Below are 22614 nucleotides of genomic sequence, written 5' to 3'. Positions count from 1 at the left end.
AATTTGACAAGTACAGTATCTTTACTATCTTCTGACAAGCACCTTGGAACTGTTTACTAGCTATAGTAGATTAGTTATACAGTATTGGTTTGTCTAGTCTACATCACACTGCCCAACAAAAGATTGCAGGAAGATTGTTCACAGGTACTCAAAACCAAAATCCTGTCGATTTGTGTTCTTCAGGGTCACACATGGTCAAAAATCAGCTCAGTGATTCAATGTTCCAGCAGCAGATGATGATCGAGGCACTGAGGAGATTAAGTCAAAATTTGGTTTACGGCAACCCATCCTATTCTGCAGCATAAAAAAGGTAAAAACTCAAATTTATACAGTGAATACAGTGATAATTCTTAGCCAATACCATTTAGAATATCAAAGAAATCAGATGGACAAGTATCTCAGTTCAACTAACAGAGATTTGTATTTTATTTAAAACTATCGTAATAGTGCACAGCACTGACTGAAATCCTCTGTGTACAGAAGAGCAACAAATTTCTCTACAAATAAATCGTGACATCAAGAGGACTACGTTCTTTCCTAGTTTTACAAATGACAATCATCAACAAAAACAAGTTCAAGGTATAGAAAACTTATACAAACTGTGCTCTCTTATTTCTCGTCCACCACTAACTGGCAGAAATCCCTTCTTGTTACTGCCCTGTTAACTTAGCATAGTAATGAACATCACAGCTATAGGCACGTGTACGTTCAATACTTCTGAGGTAATTTGGCTTAAATAAATACAAGACTTTTGGTCTGTAGCTAAACTGTACAGTAACACTGGTGGGTACAGTGGTGCAAACTCTGCCTCTAGCCACCTCACAACAACATTCACACCCGATATCTCAAACATCTTGAAAAAAAATTTTCTTCATGCAGGCTCGCCACAGAAATGTCAGCAGAGCATGCATATTGCACATCGCGTACACCTTATTGTTCAAAGTGCGGCACCTATCTCATCAAAGTCTCTTGAAATTAAAAACACGTCTTTTCATTCAGTGTATTCTCTTCTGTCCCAGAGAAACAGATCACATCTCCTCCTCCCCAAAAACTAAATCCTGAACATTCATTATCTGTCAAAGCACGGAGCAGCGCAGGTGTAGTGCATGCTGACTTGGTAAGCCCTGTTGGGAATGTTAGACTTTGGATCTAGCGAGGCTGTGATGGCCTGAGCGTTGCCGACGTTCGGGGCCTGCAGGCTGCTGGAGTGGCTGAGGTAGGAAGCAGACCTGTGGTTAAGGGCCAGGCCTGGTTGCGGAGCCTGCTGGGCGTACTGCATGCTGGGCCTGTGCAGGTACTGGGCCACAGAGGCTGCCTGGCTTGAACTGTGGTACACCGCCTGGCCCTGCTGCTGCTGCTGCGGTGGCTGCTGGCTGGGCTGCTGGCACTTCTGCTTGTTGGCCTCTTTGACATCACTGTCATGTGCACTGGGGGGAAAAAAAAGGGACAAAGAGTTGCACTGTTGATTAGTGAAAAGATTCAGTGCTATAAGATGAGCACTGACGTGTGCCTCTTGTTGAATGTGTAGCGTGAAATGTAAAGGCTTCTGTCTGCTTGCACTGTCTGTGTGTGAGATCCTATTGTCCTTGTGCAATGTGTGTCAACATGTGCTGTGAGCTGTCAGCTTATATCTGCATCAATGTCACCAAGATAAATTCCTGTACATTTATGTGCCTTGGTGACAACAGTCATTTTTATTAAGAGCAATTGGTCGTCATGTGAGCAATCGATAGATACACACATTAGCAGCTTCTCGGCACATGGGACTAGGTTTTCCCATGTGTAGCCTGTGAGGCACTGCAGTCGGGGTGGCCATGTAGGGGACAGGTGGAGGATGAGGCGGGAGGCGGCCACACACGCAGCAGCCACCAGTGAGGGGGCAAAACACAAAAACACATGATCTAAGAGAAGAAAGAAAACAGAAATCTATCAACCACATACAGAAAAGGAAAAAACAAGATACTACATATTAAGACGGGAAAAGACTGGAATCTAAGTTTCTGTTTTACAACATAAAACATTATGCCATTTAAATTTATGTGAAGACAGCAGGTTAAATTTGTAGTAACTAGAAAACTGAGCCAAAACCAGAGAGAAACCACAATAATTTCACTCTGACTTGCTCATTTATGGGCTGTCGAAGCTGCCACCACACTTGATGCCTCCCAGAAAAAGTCAACTAGACGGCTAAGAGTGCTGTATCAAGTGAAAGCTATCTAATAAGACAGCCACGGCTAACATTAGCTAAAGCTCAAACTAAATTTACTCATGATTTCTCTCCATAGCTGTTATCTGTAATTGAAAAATCCCCATTTTGATGAACCAACATCTTAGTAATTCATTTTGTTATTCCAGAGCATTTCCACTGCAGGAACTTTCTTAGGGGACCAAGAACCTTTTAAGGAACTCATGAACTAACTTCCTGTCGCTGATTGGTCAACACAGACACAGAACTGTAAACATTCAATAGACACATTTTGTTGGTATGTACTGTATTTTCCCCTTGCATTTTGTGAAGATTATCTAAACGCAGAGGTTTTTTTTTTCTTTTTTGAATAAAATAAAGGCGTTACAACCTTTGTATCTGTTAAGCAGTCTGCCGGCTAACATGAAAACTTTAAACTCTTTTTTTCTTAATGTCACGGCTTCTGCAATTACTGCAGTCTGCATTTGTAAGACAGTATACAAAAGTAATATGAGTGGTGACAGTGAACCCTTTGACATTTGTATTGTACACATTCTCTAATATGTATGATTTCTCGAACTTACTGAACTTTAATTTTGGGACCTAACTGAACTGCAGCTTACCTTGGAGGGAGACCTCCAGGAAGTAATCGGCATACTTGGCCATGTAGAGTTTGGTCTTCTCCAGACAGGTCATAGGCCAGCCGTCATGCAGATCTCCCTCATGGACTGCAATAGACAGGTAGTATTCTATGAAATGAGCGGCTGTGGGGAGGTACAGGTTCCACTGGAAGGTTTCCAACAGGAGCAGCTCCATGTGTAGCAAACCCTGCTTGGTCAGGACTAGATTCATGGAGCTCATGCAGCCCAGGCTGTTCAGGGTCTCCAGCTTGGGCACCCGGTCCTCCCTGTCCTCAAATTTACCTGCAGCAAGGAAAGTGAACCCTTAGAAAACACGACAGCACAGAGACTAACCAGTCACACGATGCAGCGTCAGGTCAGTTACACACTTACTGGCCAAAAGAAGACATGAGAGTGAGACCATGTGAAGCTGCTGCACCGTGACGTCATAGCGGTCCATGAAGAGGTCCAGCAGGTAGACGGCCAGGTGTCTGGCTGCAGGACACAGCCTGAAGCGATTGCTGACAATGGCTATGAGGTCTGCAAAGTATCGCCTGAAGTTGAGCTGAGGTGACTGGCCTTTGAAGGAGGGCAACTTGAGTTCCTGACAGACAACATGTTGTGTTTGAGACAGAAAACATGCAGGCAAGATGGTCATTGAATTTTAAACAGCATGACATGTAAGAATAAAATTGAAGCATGACACAAGATTAAAACACTTAAAGTAATTGCCCCACTCAATCTGTGACGCACTCACTTTGTATCGTAGCTCCTGGTACATATCTGCAGCGAGTTGTCCTTTCCACCATTGGTCCTCTAGCTCCATTTAATTCAGTGCTTTGGAAACCTCTGAAAGGCAAAACGTATGACATAACATCAGTCAAGTACTTTTTCATGCTGCAGATCCTCTGCCCAGGAAAAAAAAACACTTAGTGATAAATGAGATACGACACTTTTAAAGTTGGTGTAGTGTTATGCACAGCCATTTAACTGTTCACGTTAGCAGGTCAGCAGTAGGTACCGGGATGAAGCGCCTGTCGTTCATTCAGTTTTTTTTTCCGAATTAGTAAATAAAAAATGTTAATGCTGACTGTTGGAAAGTGGAGACTCACCCAATGAGCACATGTGGTGAATACTGCGGCCAGTTTCACTGAAGTAAACTTCAACTCAAACTACCCGGACATACTCGTTCACTACAATCACTGCTGCAGTCGGCGAGGCTCCTCTGCTCAGCACGAGTTCACCAAACAACGCTGCTGCCTTAACGTGCTGCTGGAAACACCGATTTCTACTTGAGGAACAATGAACAACAAAAGGAAATAAGGCCGGGAAAGCTGAAATGTGGCGTTTAGCGAGTGAAAGCGAGTCAAAAAATGGTTGTAAAATTGGTTTATAGGCCAACTTTTTGCCACTAGGCTTAATGTGACATATTACACAACTTATTAGCATATATTTTAATTCTGTATGTGCTTCTAAAATACAAACGTCCTAAAACACGCTTCTTTGATCACTAAACTATGAAAACGGAATCGACTACACGTTTTGGTAAAAGGCAGATTTTAACCAGGAATAACCAGGACTATTTTAGTCCGTGTTTTAGTATTTCTAAACTGAGTGAGAAGTTTCCGATTAGTACCTGAAAGCAGCATATGCACTGGCAACACTAGTAGAGCACACAGGGCGCAGCCAATTACAAGTAAGTACGACAACTCAGTATCCAATCAGTGGGTAGACTGGATAGCTCTCAGCCAGATGCAACCGATGCACAATAAAACAGAGTTGAAATATAATAGTAACGATAAGGATCCAGTTATTCACTGCAAGATGTACCCATATATCTCTCAACAGAGAACTGATAGATGCCTGTAATTTTATTGGAAACTATATTGATATGGAATAGATTACTATTGATTGAAAATCTCACCAAAAGACATCATTTCACTAGATGCGTGCCGACCATGAACAGCCAAAGTGCAAAACAAAGTGCAATTCACTGATAAGCTTTCATTGACTTTGTGCACTCAAAAGCGTTTACTATTTGTTAGTGCAAAGTTTTGACGAAATACAGACCTAATAATCTTACGATACATCTTTCAATAAGTCTCTCTATATTGTGTGAGAAATAAGACCTATGTGTCCTTGTTAATGGTACCACTAGAAAGAGATAACATGATGACTGGCTTTTGGAAAAACCTTACTAAAAACTCTATAAAACAATTAACTGTTGTCTCATTTAGCACTTAAATTCATCTGGTTCACCCTTCCAATTATATATCATTTTTGGACAAAATACCAATCTGTACCATATAAGATATCTGTAACATTAAAAAAGAGATTTTTTAAGATTATGACACAGTGTTGCTGGTTATTCCTACATACTCCCCACAATAATCTGAGCTAATATTCTAAGAGTTAACTCTGCCCTCTGTTTACTTTTTTGTTAATGCGCACAGTCGCTGGGTCAGTTTGACCTGGCACACTTTGGGGTTTTGAATCAAGTGTAAATATAATCTCTGAAGAATGCTTGAAATATATTGTATTGAATTTGATTTCAAATAACATGTTGGAGAATATGACATGTTTGGTTAATGATAGCCATTTACCCAAGCTAGCTCACACATAGCGACAAAAGTGCCATTTACCTTCTTTGGTGAGGTATAATGTTAGTAAATCCATTTCTAATGAAGACCTGAATGGAAAAATCATGGTTACTCTAGAAAATATACACAGACGTTTTTTTTCCCCAGTTGTTTTGAACTTATATTCTCGGTTTCAGAGAAACCTGTCTGGTACTATCACTATGACTCTCGCTCTCTGGCATTGTTAGTGTCAAGGCCCTCTGAGTATCTTTAAGCATATCTTGTTGCTGATTTAGGCTAGATGATGCTAGTGGGTCTTTATCTGTTTTGTCCCTCTTTCTCATGAAATACAAAGTGATAAAATAGTTAGGAATGTTAGGAAGGATTTGTTAAATGAAGTGAAATCACTTATTTTTTCATTTCACTACTCCCATTAGATCAACAACATAAATGCTGTGTACATACTTAATGCAAATGTATTACATATACATATACTGTACATATTCTTCCCAGACAATGAGTCATGCATGTTAAGTTTCATGTTGACAAAATAATTCACTGTGTTGTATGTGTAGCACTAAGTCAAATTGGGTCACTTTGTCCCAGCAGCACAGCACAATTCAATATGACCCAAATAGGTAAAGGCAACAATCAAAAGTTGTAATTCAAGAAATAAAGAAACTTTTATCAATGGATTGTCCCAGGTTACCTGAACAATTCATTGTTTATAAAATTAAAGAGCTCAGCAGATTATACATTGTACATCATGTAAACGCATGCAATATTTAGTAATGATGAGTATTCAAGCAGTGTGGGAGTTTTTGGCTGCATGGAGCTAAAATCTATGGAGGAAAGTGTTGTGTGTTCAGCCAACAGAACTTTCCTGACAGTAAAACGAGTATGTAAGCTTTTCTGGGGCTTTTAAGTAGGCACATCCATGGACACAATAGGACTGTGTAGTGCAGTCATTTATTGTCAGGAAAATATTTTATTTTATATTTTATTTTACATGTGTGTGTCAGAGAAAGTGATAATGGAGTACAAACTTTTAAAAAGACACCATGGTGGTCTTTAAATACTAAAAAATGAGCAGTCCAGAGATTGTGGGTGCATGCAGGGGGTTAAGAGAATTGGAGATGCTAACTGCTCTGTGGTGGAAGCTGTTGAGGTGGTGGGTAGTCTTGCTCTTAATGGACTGGAACTGTCTCCCAGAGGAAACAAATGGTGTCCTGGGTGGACAGGACTGGTGGCTGTCCTTTCTGTGCTTTTCTTCCTCTTGGTGTCATGCAGTTCCTTGCTGGAGGGCAGCTGACTGCCTTTGACCCGCTCAGCAGTGTGAACAACCCACTGCTGTTCTTTCTCCGAACAGATGGACAGAAATACCAATCTGGAGGATGTTAGCAGTCTTTCAGCTATTGATTTTACACTGTATTGGGACTGGCAGGGTGATGCTTACTCAGTGTTTGCAGAAGAAATATCATCTTTTGGACCAGTCGACATCAGAAATAGTCTGGCTGAGGCTATTTGAGGATATTGGTGCCAATTATCTTGAATGACTCATCTGGTTTCTAAATTCGAATCATTGATTTTCTGCTAAATGGTACAAGAGCAGTTCCTTGGCAACACAAATAATATTTGTCTTTACCTTAGTTTCTTAGTTTTAAAAGGGCTTTGTCCCAGGTTGTAAACAGCACAAAGGTTTTTCTGCCTATATAGACACATTCACAATGTGACAACAATGTTGAAATATCTTAGTAGTAATGAATATAGCAAACGAAATAGCAGTAAAGAATATAGTGGTCCAGCACATAATAAGTCAGCAAATATAAGATGACATTCTTAATTTAAACTACATTAAGTGAAATATAAAAATGACTTGCTACATGTCTCTAAAACAATAGTTAACTGAATATATTTTTCTCATATTCATGTTAAGGAGGCTCATTATAGATCACAAAAAGGTCACTGTGTGAATTAATCTACAGCCTATCACCTAGATGAAATATAGTGCCTCACATTTACTAAATTCAGCCCCAGTGGGGTATTTTTATGGCTGTTATTGAACTGTGGGGAGTAGACCTTTATTGTGTGTTAATGGGATTTGTGAACTGCTGGACAGACGTAAAGGGCACCTAGCTTCTAGCAGAACTAACCTACGGCGTAGCACTTCCCAAGTGTTTTGCAAGATAATGGGTCTTCCATTATACTGTACCTGCCTGAAAAACCAATGAAGCACGCACTTGGCGGAGCATAAGTGAACTGGCCCCTAACTGAGTATGAAAAATGTTGCATATTTTTCCAAGTCAATATCACTAAGCTTTGTTTTATTCTCATCACAGTGTTCCCTTGTTGAACTGACGGTAATAAATGCAAGTGTCATTGATCTTCTCTGTTCATTTTTAAGCACATTATTTTGTTTTTATATAAAAACTAGAATGCTGTACTGATTAGATATTAGAGGATTACAAGTTTTACTGAATAAATGAATGTTTTTCTTTCAATAAGCCTATTCTAAATGTTAAATGTTGTTCTGCACATTTCACACAGTTCACTTTAATTGTTTTGGAGGGGAAAATAATTAAGCATTTAACCATCACTTACAAACCACACTGTACAGCAATTACACGTACCCTTGCTCTGTATGATTTTACATATAGTAGGTGTTTTAGACTGTTTTATGCGTAAAGTACACAATTTATGAGACATTGCAGTGTTAGTATGTGGTGTTGGCACCGGGCGTGGGTATAAATTCTCCTCATGGCGCCCCCACAAATATTTGGGCCAGCACTGGAGCAGAGCACATGCTCCCCAAAAGCTTTGATTTACCAAAGGCCTGGAGCGACTTGGGTTCAGAAGCTGCTGATACATTGATATTTGCAGAATGTTTCAGTGGCTTAAAATCTTTTGTAATCTCATAGTTCACCTGTGTCAGGTGGGCATATATAGGCCTAATAACAGGGACAGATAGTGCAGGGGGCTAGAAAGTGGTTGCCCTGCAGTTTTTATACATTTTGTGTGACTGTGGTAGTTGACCTTGACACATGAATATTTTAGTCCATTCTGGACTCTCTGATGTCCCCCACAGGAGTTGCAGTGTTAGGCTGAATAGATTCATTTCAATCATGTAGCTACCAGTAGAGCTCAGTTTGAGCAGGACTGTCTTTATTGCGAAAAAGGGTTATAAATGCTTTTCTGTAATGTAATTTGGCACCATGTGGGGGTTGTTTTACCTTATGGGGACAGAAGCTAAGTATTCACATTTGAATTAATCCCTACATTAATGCACTCAGGGCAGCGTTTGTGGTGTTTGTTAGGAGCAGTGGGCCCGGGACAGGACAGGCTCTCGGTCGGTCGGAGGCACCAGGCTAAAGGCTAAAGGAGCTCAGAGGCTGTAATCCCCGGATGAAAACCATCATGGCTGCCAGTCGCTGAGCTGTCAAGCTCTCCACAAAAGAAAAGGTAAAAACCGAGACAACTCTACAAATAACTACAGATGTATTATTCATTTATATCACGCGGCAGGTTTATCTGCAGTAATAACTCGATGCAATGTTAAAAAACCGATCTGGCGTAACTTTGTTAGCACGCTTTTTATTCTTCAAGTTATTTCGTCTTTGTAAGCTCTTGTGCGTCACGTTAATTCAAATCACTCAAACACTAAAACGTTTTAACAGTGAGCTCGGTGGCTAAATGACTAAACACGTTCTCCTGCGAAATGGAAAAACTACAGCGGAGTAGTTTTATCGCAACTTCCCAATTCCCAAGGCGTTTGCTGCTCGTCACAAAGGCAGTCTCATCACTTTGTTGTGGTCAAGTCAGACTACACAATGGCCGCACGACTCCCCCGATTAATCTGCTACGGAAAAGTCATTTCTCATGCTGTTGCAGTGTATTTATTGGTGCATTTGTTAGTTTTGACAGGTATGTAGTTGTAGCTTCCTTCATAGCGCATTCACTGGTTTTTTTTTTACGCAGGGAATCAAGTTCATAACTACTACGAGAGCAGGTGAGTGTAAGTTCAGTGTCCCACACCTGGTGGTTGATAGTGATCTGAGTTCCCTGTGTTAAACCAGAGAATAATGAATGAATATCCGTGCAAAGGCAAGTTGAACCATAGCCAGCAACAGGTGGACTTGCAGCAAAAATAACAGGCAGAGTGGGACAGTGAATGCAGCCTCTTTTTATCGCTTTACTTTGCGAAACAGAAGTCTTAATTCACAGAGCATGCCGGGTCCTCTGAAAGCATTTCATAACTGAAATAAATGCATTTTACAAGCATTTTTGGATTAGTTGCATTCATTCAGGAGTTGTACTATTTTGTTTGTTGATCTCTTGTTTTTTGGATCTCTTTCAGAAACTTGACAACCCATGGATTCGGTGGATATTTGTGCAGCTACCTCCGCAGGAGATAATAAACGGCGTGTCAACAAGAAGAATAGAGTTTGGCGCAAACGGCTCCACCTCAGGAAGACTGCCGTTCAGCCCCCAACTATGCAAAGTGAAGATAAGCATGGACCAAAGAAGATAGCAGAGGAGAGGGAGCAAAGCACAGTGTGCCCTTCATCAAAGAAGCCCCCCCAGGAAGCACAACAGAGTCAACACAGGACAACTGATAGCAGGCATACACTCAGGTTCACATGCTCTCAATGCAAGGACAACTTGGAATATGTTCCCAAAGACTTAGTGAGACACTTCGAGGAAAACCACAGAGGGAGCCTGCCAGTTTTTTCTTGTCATATGTGTGCTTTTAATACACACGAGTTCTCCCACCTTCAGGTTCATCTATTAAGCCACAAGGACACTTTTTCCAGTTGCAGCATTTGTAATGACAATATTCAACGCACATGGTCTGAATTCAGTGCACATCTGACTATGTATCACTGCCAAAATGGCAAATATTCATGTGAAATGTGTCAGAAATTCTCCACAGGGGATGTTAGACTATTTTTAGAGCACATGTATGCACAACATTTTGGCCTGGAAGGTGCTAATGAGATCGATCTGTCGCTACACACAAAGGACAATAATCAGTTTGGGTCTAAAACAACCGCTCACACTTTACGTTGTCAGCACTGTGGCTACGAGGCATCTCAGAAATGGTTGTTGGCTAAGCATGTTAATGCTCACCATGTTAGCCAGAATGGTAACAAGAAGAAGAAGAAGGAGGAGGTTCGTTCCATAGCAATGAAGCCAAATGACCCACTCCCAAAAATTAAGCCTAGATTAACAAGAAGTGCAGTTAGGGAAATGTGCTGGCTGACACAGGACTGCCTTTCTCTGCCAGGGAGAGAATTCCTGGATAAATACTGCCATCTGTCAGATCCACAAACAACACTAGAGCAGACTCAACAGTTTTTGATGAAATCTGTAGCTGGGGAGACCGGTGACCAGAAATGGACCAAGGCTCTCAAAACCGTTCTGTCAAATGTCCCTCAAGAAGTGAACCTTCACCCGAAGTCAGAGAATGGCATCATGTCGAACTCGGCCGATCTTACCGTCCTAACGGTCAAGAACAAGATAACTGTGGCCCAGAACGGTGCCACTTATGCCAAAAGGCTGAAAATGATGGCGTCATCAGAAAAGGAAACTCATTCCTCTGAGAGTGCTGCTGATGATGCTCGTTGTGTAGTTGACCAAAATGGATGTCAGTCAAATTTGAATGATCATACACTGACTGAAGCAAAACTAAATAATGATGCCTCAATGTCCACCCCGAACGAGCTATCTGAATGCACTCGGATGCAAGAAAACAGAGAGAATCAGGAATTAAAGACCAATCGAGATAACGAGGAACACGCGGAGCCTAAAAATGCACATGCCCATGAGGATGGAATTGATATCTCCAGTGAACTGAAGGTTACAAATGAGAGCAAAGAGCAGACATCCATTCGTAAAGCTCAACCAAAAAACAGGAGAAGGAACCGAAGACGGAAAAGAAAGCACAGATCTAAAAAGCAAGATGAAGGAGCCTCAGGAGTGGCCTTAAAGTTAGTGTTGAAGAAGAATCCTGTGAAAGAGATGCATTGGGTGTCACAAAGCTCTTTGTCTCCATCAGGAGACGGCCCAATTGATGACCACCATGGACTGCCAGATCCTCATACATCAATGGAGGAGACAGCACAGGTTCATCAAAACGCGCTGTCAACAGAAGTACAGCAGAAGAAATGGACCAAAGCTTCCACGACTGACCAGCACGACCCCTGTGAAGCCATCACATCCGCCGCACAATCAAAGCCAGGGGAAGATCTTACTCCACCTTGTGCAGCACAACCTACAGGGTCTAAAAATACAGTCGGAAACGAACCTGTCGAGCTCGAAGGCTTGCCGTCGACAAATCAAGAAAAGCAGGATGACGAAGAGAAGTCACAGCAGTGCTTGGAAACAGAAGTTGACAAGAGCAGTTCATCTGGAAAGACATGCCAGTCAAATATGATGGCTGCGACAGCCGAGATGTGCCCCGAGAACTCACAGCTCAGACCCTCTGACGGTAGCCCGAACTGCCATGTGTCAGCCGCTGATGGAGTGACTCCTCAGAGCAGCTACACCAAGTCTTCCCCTGTTTCCCAACCTGTCATTACACCACTGGGTAAGACAGCAAATTATAGTTTCTACATAGACAGAATGGTTAAGAATTTTCTGGGTTTTTTTTTTTTTTTAACCTATTTTGAAATGAGTGTTTTCACCTTTTTATCTTGCAGGTAACTTGGAAGATTTAAACCTTGCTCTTTCCTTAGAGGAGAGTGACCAGAGAGTTGAAGGGATAAGAGTTCCTGCAGCCGCCCGCCCAGATCTCCTCAACAATACCGACTTGCCCGAAGGGAAAGCAATCCCACAAGAAACCTCACCAGCCTCGGTGCACCGCTGGCAGCCGTTCCCAAAAAACCTGGAGAGGACCCTTAAGCTAGTAGCCATAAGTCCCTTTCAGCTGATTAAGCGTCCAGCGAGAGACCAGCCTGTCGTGGTGCTGAATCACCCAGATGCAGACATCCCCGAAGTCGCCCGGATCATGGAGGTTGTCAGCAGGTACAGAGGAGAGGTGCAGAAGGTCGTACTGTCACGCAGGACTCTGAATGCTCTCGCAGCCATGAGCGGCGAGGTCCTTGAGAAAAACGACCCAACAGATGCCGGGCATGGTAAAAACCCCGTACAGGAGAGGTTCATCTTAAAATTGAAACTTCGTAGGCTGAGCAGGAAAAAGTACGAAGTAGTCGGTGCTGTCTCTCCCAGCAGGGACACTGCGACCAAATTCCGCTGCTGGTTTTGCGGCAGGGTGTTCGCCAGCCAGGAAATGTGGATGGTTCATCGGCAGCGACATCTGATGGAGTGGAAAAAGCCAAACTGTGAAAATGATTAAATGTCGCACACACTGGATAACAAAAAGTAGTCTGGAAAATGACTTTGCAATACAACAAAACAATAATGGAAACAGTGACAGTCGGTCTCCTCAGTGTTTTTTTTTTTTAAAGTCTTAATTATAAATGGTTGTTTTTGAGGAGAAAAAAAAAATCATTGTCACACTCTCTGGAGGGTTCACATTCTCAGGGTAACATTTACCTATTGTCTCTCTCCCAGTCTGAGTAGCTTGATACAAACTCTTTATAGGTTAGTAATTATTTGTACAGCCACAAGGATGTGGCGTTGATAATATAGTTCTTTGTACTGTTTGTACTTTGTCTACGCAATAGCTTTATTTAAGGTGATTTAAGTACACTGTCATATGGAATCTTTTATAGAACACTGTAATATGTATATTTGCCATACCATCTGAGTTTTATGGATCAGTTTATATACGGGTAGGATATACAGTGTGGTAGCTATCATATTTATGTTTTTGGAATGGGACGCAGAGACCCACAAGTTACTCAGATATACCAAAACTGTGTGTTTAAAGAAAAAAACAAAAAGACAATAAGCTGTTTTATTCAACATTTATTTATGACTCTTTTAGGTTTAGCCTTTATATGCTTTTCTTTATGCTTTTTTTTTTTTTTTTGGCCATTGGAAGAATCTGTGTATTTGTAAAATTTTTGTATAAACTCCAAATTATGTTCAAACATAGTATTATCTGTAAGAGGTGTACTTACATGCATTCTGTGAGCGGGAGCAGATATCCCTCAAGACACGATACATTTTAAAACCTAAACCTGTGTTATGGGATGTCAATGAAATACTAGTGAAATTTATTTCTTTTGAAATCTGGATTTTTTTTTATTTTTTTTTTAAAGATAAAGAGGCCTAGATAATTGGATCATGTGTTTTTCTCAATGAATTTCCTCACTTTTGACTTGAAAATGATAATCGTATCTTTTAATTGCACTATGAAAGGAGGATTTATATTTCCCGTTACCTCACCGTATCAGGCTGAAGCCTATGACAATCTCGACCGGTGTCCTCCTGTGGCTCAACATTTTCCTTATGCAGCCATGATCCCTCAGTATTCACAGTGAGGGGGACTGTGGCTCGTGTGTGTGTGTGTGTGTCAGTCAAGGACCATTGGACAGATGTACCGAAATTGTGTTTCCCTGTTTCCGGAGTAAACACTTGAGTGTCTGTAACTCACTGTAAATATATATACTTTTTCAATTTAGATAAAAGATTTATAATTGTGTGTGTATATACATAGTCCAGCTAGAGGTACTGTAAAATATTACCTGAGAATTTTTCACCAAGTGCCTAGGATTTTTTCTTATGCAACAAATCTACATGAGTATGATAGCATTATGTGTTGGATGGAGAATAAATGAAACAGTTGTCAGTTCCTGGTGGTATTTTGTGATGACTGAAGATGTGAGTTGTACAACACAAAAAAAGAGTTTTATTAAAACAAAATATACAACATTGCATCGTTTGGCTCTTCAAAGTATTGTCATCATAAACAAATTATTTATCTACCTGCAACACTGTCTCATACCTCGCTTTAATTTGAATACACTGTTTACTGACTGAGCATTTAAAAAAACATCTTAATAAAAGCAGGAGTTCAAAGTCTTTTGAGTCAGTGCAGTCAATAGCTCTGCATTGCCAGCACTGCAGACTAGTCCAGTATACAATCCCGCTGACAGGACCTCAGATTAACAAAGATTAGAGGGGAAAGTGTCAGATAATGAGTTCTGTGAACACAGCGGGATGGGATGCATGAGTCCAGACATTCAGCTGTTCGCTGTAGTCTATCAGTGAGGCTCATCTAGGGCTTCACAGGGTAGCACAGCTTGGCGGCGTCCTTGGTGTTACTCTGGCTGTCAATCAGCACCAGAGGGTTCCTCTGGTGGTTCTCGATGATGTGGGAGACACTGCTGAAATACTAGAAAAAAGGGATAATCAGTTAGTCTGGCTAAGCATAAAGCGATTACTCAAATTACTCTGAAACTGACATTTCTTTATATCGGAAAATTGCTCCAATATTTTAAATGATCTTTAACATTGAGTTTTGGGGTGTGATACTGTGATACCAGTCAAGTGCAATGCCTAAAATGGTTAAGATTATTTTTATTACATTTTTATGAGTGACTGAAGCCATCATTTCCAAGTTTTGAATGTAATTAAAATGAACCAAATTGTTCATTTACAAGCCTTTTTTAAAAAAGTTCATTCAGATTTTGTCATATTTTCAGTCATTGTTTCTTTACATTTAGTGTTTCACCTGTGTTCAGTGTTTGTGTGACACAAACCAGCAGAATGTAACACTAAGTACTGTGATCCACTCCCAAACAAGATGAGGTATTACCAAAATTTTAGAATGAAAGTGTTCTTACTACAGTGTGATCTCCACACTCAAAACTAAAGCAGTGACAAACAGCGAGATCTAAGTAACAGTCCCAACCCGGATAAGATACATATCGGCCTTTCAATAAAAAATTATATTGTCTTGGTCAGTATTTCCCAGCACTGGTATCATGAGTATAGGATTTACAATAGTCAACAATCAATCATTCACAACAATCAAAGCTGCAGTAAATCTAGTAAAATTTACATCAGTGTGAGTTTTCAAATGTAGTGTTTTAGTGTTTAGTGTTCTTATTTCAGAGGCTTTTCTCATTGCAAATTATTAAATCCTTTTTTAAAAAAAAAAATGAGCTGTAATTTATTTACTGGATTTGAAATTCACCATGTCATTCAATAATGACAAACAGCTGGATTTACACGCCTGCCCACACAGCTATAAACATGGATGTTTTTACAATCCTTATTCATTGAAGGAATGTAGGCCACAATCCGGCAGTGACAGTTTGTCTGAACAAAATGAAGAGTCATCCACTATACCTCCTCTCCTTTCTTCTCTCTCCCCAGCGCGTACTGCTGAGTTGTCTGTATAAAGCGGATTGGGATGTTGTACACTCTGCCCTTATAAAACACCACTAATGTATAGGGCTGGTGTACATCCTGACCGGAGCTCTTCCTCACCAAAAACGCCCCGTCCTGAAACAGAAAACACTCACAGTCAAGCCCTGCAGGGGAGTTATATGGGTGTGTTGGTAAAAATCTGCAAAGTGCTAATTTGGATAGATATGTAATAACAGTGCTGACGTAAATAATGACATTCTCACTTTATTCGAGCGAACCAAGACATCGTCAGCAGTCTTGCGGTCACATGCACTGGCATACCACGGTTTCTTATAGACATCTGCGTCCTGAAATAAAGTAAATGGAGAACAGAATAATTATAGTACAGTACTGTATATTTCTGGATTCATTTACTGATTTTTACAGCATAATGAAGTAAGAGGATAACCTTATCTTGGTCTGTTGACCCATTTTCATTAGAAACACTTCCTCTGTCAGTTTGTCCTGGGGCAACAGAGACACAAACATTGTAATTATGGTGTTTTGCAATAATGTAGCTTTTAGTGTAAGACATTTTAAATAAATATAACATGTTTTGTGATAAAAATGGTAATAATTTGTTTCTCTTTGTTTACTCCTCTGCATATGGTTGTTAACCTGCTGTGATGCACAAGCGAGAGTCACACTGTACTTACTGGGGGAGGTAAAATGTGGAAGGGGGATCCTGCAGGAAAGGCCACAAACAGAGCAGACCACAGTAAATACACAGTACAAAGCTGTGTGTAAACCAGCACTTTACCTCATTCAAGGAGCATTAAAAATGCATCGGCACAGTATGAACATAACGCAGAGTGTTGCATTTCTTACTTTGGTCGTTTCAAGTCCAGCGTGAATGCTCTTGGAGGAGGTTTCTGCTCAGTTTGAATCAAAGGCAGCGTTCGGCCTGCGGAAATCCACACATGCTGTTATTAGCTTATGTTTGCTATTTAGTGTTAAATAGAATTTGAGGACAAATTCCACAAATGGATTCTGTAAATAGGGTTTTCAGTTGTTTCAAGGCTTATACATCTGTCGCAAACAATCTGCTTTATCTTTTCATCTACATCTCCTTTGTATAAATTTAATGAGGGAAATCTGTACTGCCTCATGTACATATCTATGTAATTACACTATAATGGGACGCTACAGGTCACTTAAAGTCTGTAACGGACTTTAACAATGAGAATCTGTTTACAACACAGTTCAATCAGTAAATGATGTCAATGTGCACTGATAAATTTCAATTCAGGTTAAACTGTGGTGAAGTAAAAACAATAAGTGGCTATTTTAAATACTAGCTCAGTCTGGTGTTACTGGCAATACGTACGTCAGAGCGGATAGAAACACTTACTTTCAAATTCTCTGGGTTTTAAGTCTGGCCTCTGCAATAGGAGTCATGTTGAATGATTTTCAGCATCATAAACAAATAAGCACATAATGTTGTCAGAAATCAGCTGATCATGTAAAGAAACAAGTCTGATAATGCAAAGTAAAAACAGTAAAGCGATGATGATTTAATACGTCATGAATTGGTATTCAGAAATTAAGCACTTATGTTCCTACCGGCCTTAAAGGTGGTTTTGGTGACCTCCTGAAGAGAAAAAAAAAACAGTCATTGTCTTCTTAAATCTTAAACAGGTGACTGTATATATAATTGGAAGAGTTAGAGAAGTGATACTTACTCTCTAGGCAAAGGTTTAGGTAGAGGTCGAGGCGGCCCCTCTGCAGATTTATCACTGGAACCTAGAGGGGCATACAATGCAACGATAAGTGATCTACCAGTTTATGTTTTTCTCATTCCACTGGCCGTCCTCTAGATGGCGCACCATGCTGAAATGATTCATGGTAAAGCTCTTTTCTGAATACAAATCAAAAGTAAAACAGCAACAGTAACTGATTGAATTAATACCCACTATCATCTGGATCACACACTTCATATTCATCACCATCTGTAGGCTCCTGGACCTGCATAATCACAAAACTAATAAGTTAGTGTTTTCCTAAATATGGAGTGTATGTCAAATCAAATCCTGTTCATTTGTCATCACTTACAACAGTGGGAGATCTCCTATTCATTCTGAAAAAAAAGCAAAACTTAAAATCTCAAAATCTTATTTGGACTTTCATTTTAAGTAGAGTCAGTTGCACTTGAAATAAAATTCCCTTTGCAAATAAATATAATATCTCTTAAACCAATAAATTTAATGTCAGTGTCAGCAGTCCTACCTGGGGCTGGGTTTTGGTGGTAAAGAAGGTGATTGTTGTGTGGGGATTGGACACAGTCTGTAGGGTAAAAGCAAGGATTAAGCTCAGATTGTAGTGAACATTAGTTCTATTTTAATATATGAGAACCTAACCAACTGTAAGAAAGTCTCAAACTGACCTGCTTGCTGGAAGAGGCAATGATTTCCCCTGTAAAGATGCCATAAAGCCATAAATAAGCTTAAAATTCTTTATGACTGCTGTTATATAGTTATATAGTTATAGTTATAAAAAAGCTTACCTCATTGTCAGGAACTTCATAAAAATCTGAAGAATCACCAAAACCACAATTAGACATATAGTAGAACCACAAAAGCCGCTTTTTGGTGCTGAATTTGCATTGTAATGCATTGTCTGATTACACACACACACAGTCGTGATTCCATCACTTCAAGGGACATTACATTGACATTCATTTCCTGGAGACTTATCCTAACCTTAACCTTAACCACCACATGCCCAACCCCAACCCTAACCCTAACTTTAACATAACCCCAAACTAACTTTAACTTTAAACCAAGCGTTCACCCTAAAATTACTGATTTTACATTAAGGGGACTTGCTTTTTGTCCCCATAAGGGAGGCAAGTCCCTATAACATGACTGTGTAAACAAATTTATGTCCCCACAACGTGAGGAATACCTGGACCACACAAACACACACACACACACACACACACACACACACACACACACACACACACACACACACACACACACACACACACACACATCTCCTCAGGATGCAACAGTACCTTAAGCATCTTTTTTGTTTGGACTGCTTTTGACCAACTCTCATTGTGTATTTACAAAGATGTCCCATGCATTGGCCTATATGCTGCTTATTCAATACTATAGACAACCTCCTTTTTCTGGTTAGGTTAACTGTTTGATCTGTGACATATTGTAAAATATATCATAACTGCCCAGTGATGATTATGTATTTTCAACTTTTCAGGAACTTTTCAGACTTGTTGCATTTTTCGCCATGCTAGCAGTGTGGCTCTAGTGGTGTCAGTCGGTTGATCGAGTCATCGTTTTGGTCCAGACTGAAATATCTAAACAATTGTCAGCATGACATTTTGTACAAGCAGTCATGGTTCCCACAGGATGAATCACAATGACTTTAATGATTTGCTGACTTTTACTCCAGCACTACTGTGACGTTGACATTTTGTAGTTTTTAGTAAAATGTTTCAACATGTATTGAATGGATTCCCATGAAAGCTGCTACAGTCATCATGTCAAAATTTGAATTTGTCCAATACTTTGGTTTATGACCAAATAAATTCAGAACAAATGACATTCCCATTAGCCTTTGTGTTTAATGCTAATTAGCAAATGTTAGCATACTGAAGTAAGATAGAGTAATATGGTAACAATATGGTATATACAGTACCAGTCAAAAGTTTGTACACACTTTCCCATTCATTTGAATGAGAAAGTGTGTCCAAACTTTTGACTGGTACTGTGTAACATGGTAATATGGTAAGCATTACTTGCTCAACAGCATGTTAGCATTGTCACTGTGAGCATGTAAGCATACTGACATTAGTATTTAGCTAAAAGCACCACTATGCCTATAAGTACAGCCTTGCAGAGATTCCAGCATATAGACTCTTTGGATTGTTAACACTTTTATATGGGAATAAAAAATATATCATCACTATCCATTTATTCCCAAAATGTCAACTTTTCATGGACAGCCTCGTTTTAAAATAAGTGACATTGGAAAAAAATCTTTCAAACAACAACCCAATGGTAATTAAATCTAATTATACAAGGAGAGGGTTTCTTTTTGTTTGACAAGTACATTTTCAGATTAGGTTTTCAACACAGAGTGTAATTGCATGATAGTTGTGCTGTGTACAGATGATTAGGGCCAATAAATGTAGAGGTTGACCCCTTGTATAGCATGTTTAACCTGTGACATATGGTTGTACCTACCAGGACTGGGTGGACGCTCTGGTAAAGGTGTAGGCAACATGGGACGGTCCCTCCCTGCTCTGTGTCCACCATGCATCATAGGATCTGAGGAAATTATTATTATCTTTATTATTATTACAGTGTTTTTATGGTAGTAGTAGTATCCATATTGCTGTTTTTCCCACATATTGTAATCCCAAAGTCTATCTTACTAGAAGGTGGATTCTCTGAAGGTTCAATATAGTTGTCATCATCGTTACTGCCATCGGGACTAATGTAGTCTTCCTACAAAGTGACATAATTTTAAAAAAAAAAGTCTGTCAGTTGTCCACTCTCACTGGAAAGTATTTACCAATACATAGGATATGGTGAAATTCTCCAAGGCACGATATATGTTACAGTGAAAGTATGAAGACACAGGCAGGCCAGCAGAACAGTGTGAACAGGAGCTTGAGGTGTATAACTTAGGTACGGAATCAAAGTTGCATTACTTCATCACTCCCCACGTGGGTGGGTTCAGGGGGCAGTTGCCTGGAGGCTTTGCCTGGGCGGAGGGGCTTCCTGGGTGGCCGGTCTGGCCGGTTACGGCAGCTGTCTGGAAAGGAGAAGCAGAAGCAGAAACAGAATGTCAGCATTTGCATGAAGCACCAATCTGTAGCCCTCTGTGTATTGTGGCTTTGGCTCAACAGTGTTTTTACTGAAAGGGCAAAAATGAACCAAATCTTCTTCTGCAGGAAGAGAATGATAACTGCAAAACAACCAAACCCTCGCAGTAGAAGTTATAGAAACTGCACGTGAACCAGAGCATGTATGAACTTTGAGTTGTATCATTAGAGGAACTAATTATGTTGCTTTAAAAGTCAGCATGCAGCCACATATTTAATTATTTATAGTGACAAAAATAAGTTTCAGTAAAAAATGAACACCGACCAAGATACTCCCCTCTTGGTAGGGAAGCTGAAGAAGCTGTGTTGAAGACTCTGTGGCTGGGAGGAGGCTCATAGCTGTCATCCTGGTCCCGAGATAGATCCTCATACATGTCATTATCCTGGGGGCAACACGCAGTCCCATATTGTTAGATACAAATATCTCAGAGAAAAACACTTTAAATCACTTTGACGTTCAGTTTTTCCCAACTTACATAATCAGGGTCAGACAGCTGTTCATCACCCTCCCTGTCTTCATCTGTAAACACAATAATTGAAAGTGATTTCATGACAAAGAGTGGAAAGAAGAACTTGTGATGAGTCCCCTCAACATGTAAAAGCTACGCTTCTAATTCTGGATTTCATAATAATATTTAATACCAGCCATAAATTCATCTGAGCAGGTGTCGGAGTACATTTGTCTAATTTTAGAGTGAAATCCTGTCTCTCAGTCAGTTTTTTTGTTGAGGAAGCAGTGGACCGTGTAACCTCACCTCTTGAACTATTTTTCAATTTTTCAACAAATTACTTTATCTTACATTATCGCTGTTTTCATGATGCAATTTGAACTGAAGCTTCACATAATTAAGCACAGTGTGTTCCTCAAAACATCTGGAAACGGGAGGAGTTGATCTTTTATGCACTCTAAGCACTTGTTTTTGCAGCTGCTGTGTATTTATATGGTATGTTTGAACAATTTGTACATTTTATTAGTATGGAGGCTTTGATCAAGCTGGAGCAAATGTACTGAGGTGAAATTGACTGGATGTTCTAGTTGGCCATCTAAATAACTTTCCCGGAATAAAACAAAGACAAAACAGAAATGATTTTGCTCGGCAACAACGTGGAAAGACTCAGAGACAACTGCAGCAGAGTTTTAACAAGAACCAGGAGAACTGACCACATTACTCCAGTTCTTAAATCTTTACCTGGCTTCCTGTTAGTTATAGATTTTAAAGTGCTGCTGCTGCTTTATAGATCACTTAATTCCACTGGACCATTTTTGGCCTGCTTCATCAATATAAATCCAGTGGCTACGTTGCAGTCAGCTGTTTGCATCTAAAGTCGAAACCAGCTTTTAGCTACTATGCTGCGCATATGGAACCAACTTCCGACTCCAGCCACTTTCCAATCTAAATTTAGAACTGTGTTGTTCTCCTGTGCCTTTGATTGATTTGATTTGATTACTGGTCATTTACTTGTATTCAGTTTTATCTTATCTCAATTTTGAAAGTCCTTTTATTCTTTTTTAACTGATTTATTTATTGTTCCCTTTTTATTGTGTTTTTAATCGTTGCTCTAATGCATTTCTTCACCTTATGTAAAGCACTTTCAAATGTTTTTAAAAGGTGCTATACAGATAAGCTTACCTTAACAATTGGGAAAGTCGTAATTGCAAGTGAATAAGAAACACTCCAGAACAGGCCTGGCAAGTTCAGATAAATTTGGGCTGTTATGACACTTGCAAACTGTGATTATCATGGGTGGAATTATCTGAATATACAATACATCTCTACATCTACAACATCTCTATGATAAGTGAAAAAGCTAAAAATCTTTCCAAATATGTCATTTTTCAACCAAGAAACAATATGAAGACACAATTTAACTACTAAAAAAGATGTAAACTGTCAACTTTCTTCAAAACCTTGACTTTTTGATTATTTTTCTGTCTTTGCCAAGAGACATTGCTTTCTGCACCTTCTGCCTTTATGAACGTGTATTTACTGGCATGCTGGTATGCATGTTGTTCAAACGATGATAAATAATGATAATACAAACTAAAGCTATAACGTT

General features: G+C 39.9%; 3 protein-coding genes across 9 annotated transcripts in view; 1 reads left to right on the top strand and 2 right to left on the bottom strand.

Moving 5' to 3' along the window:
* Window positions 1-398: 398 nt before the first annotated feature.
* Window positions 399-4262, bottom strand: ccnj (cyclin J). Its single transcript, XM_044373843.1, has 6 exons — window positions 3918-4262; window positions 3563-3654; window positions 3199-3409; window positions 2809-3108; window positions 1742-1901; window positions 399-1427 (listed from the first exon to the last, which is right to left on the bottom strand). The coding sequence occupies exons 2-6, from the start codon at window positions 3629-3631 to the stop codon at window positions 1070-1072; spliced, it is 1098 nt and encodes a 365-aa protein (XP_044229778.1). The 5' UTR covers window positions 3632-3654; window positions 3918-4262; the 3' UTR covers window positions 399-1069.
* Window positions 4263-8062: 3800 nt separating this feature from the next.
* Window positions 8063-14225, top strand: LOC122997023 (RE1-silencing transcription factor). Of its 5 annotated transcripts, none has more exons than XM_044372908.1 (4): window positions 8063-8316; window positions 8705-8843; window positions 9739-11970; window positions 12083-14225. In XM_044372908.1, the coding sequence occupies exons 3-4, from the start codon at window positions 9753-9755 to the stop codon at window positions 12736-12738; spliced, it is 2874 nt and encodes a 957-aa protein (XP_044228843.1). In that variant the 5' UTR covers window positions 8063-8316; window positions 8705-8843; window positions 9739-9752; the 3' UTR covers window positions 12739-14225. The 5 variants fall into 5 exon arrangements, with proteins under 5 accessions (XP_044228843.1, XP_044228839.1, XP_044228841.1 ...); XM_044372904.1 differs by having other exon boundaries at window positions 8699-8843; XM_044372906.1 differs by having other exon boundaries at window positions 8675-8843.
* Window positions 14041-22614, bottom strand: part of blnk (B cell linker) — a 24321-nt gene continuing 15747 nt past the window's right edge. For all 3 annotated transcript variants that reach the window (XM_044372911.1, XM_044372910.1, XM_044372912.1), the window contains 19 exons: window positions 21033-21076; window positions 20822-20939; window positions 20383-20486; window positions 20104-20176; window positions 19913-19996; window positions 18208-18233; window positions 18088-18116; window positions 17931-17987; window positions 17757-17781; window positions 17618-17669; window positions 17387-17447; window positions 17268-17295; window positions 17056-17086; window positions 16533-16608; window positions 16361-16389; window positions 16114-16169; window positions 15929-16012; window positions 15645-15800; window positions 14041-14685 (listed from right to left, as the gene is read on the bottom strand). In XM_044372911.1, coding sequence (XP_044228846.1) covers window positions 14569-14685; window positions 15645-15800; window positions 15929-16012; window positions 16114-16169; window positions 16361-16389; window positions 16533-16608; window positions 17056-17086; window positions 17268-17295; window positions 17387-17447; window positions 17618-17669; window positions 17757-17781; window positions 17931-17987; window positions 18088-18116; window positions 18208-18233; window positions 19913-19996; window positions 20104-20176; window positions 20383-20486; window positions 20822-20939; window positions 21033-21076 — 1250 coding nt within the window. In that variant the 3' untranslated portion in view covers window positions 14041-14568. The remainder of the gene's footprint in view (window positions 14686-15644; window positions 15801-15928; window positions 16013-16113; window positions 16170-16360; window positions 16390-16532; window positions 16609-17055; window positions 17087-17267; window positions 17296-17386; window positions 17448-17617; window positions 17670-17756; window positions 17782-17930; window positions 17988-18087; window positions 18117-18207; window positions 18234-19912; window positions 19997-20103; window positions 20177-20382; window positions 20487-20821; window positions 20940-21032; window positions 21077-22614) is intronic.

This window comes from Thunnus albacares, chromosome 14 (assembly GCF_914725855.1).
Source record: "Thunnus albacares chromosome 14, fThuAlb1.1, whole genome shotgun sequence".
Lineage (NCBI taxonomy): Eukaryota > Metazoa > Chordata > Actinopteri > Scombriformes > Scombridae > Thunnus > Thunnus albacares.
The sequence above is the reverse complement of the archived record's forward strand: the minus strand, read 5'-3'. Positions and strand labels throughout refer to the sequence as shown.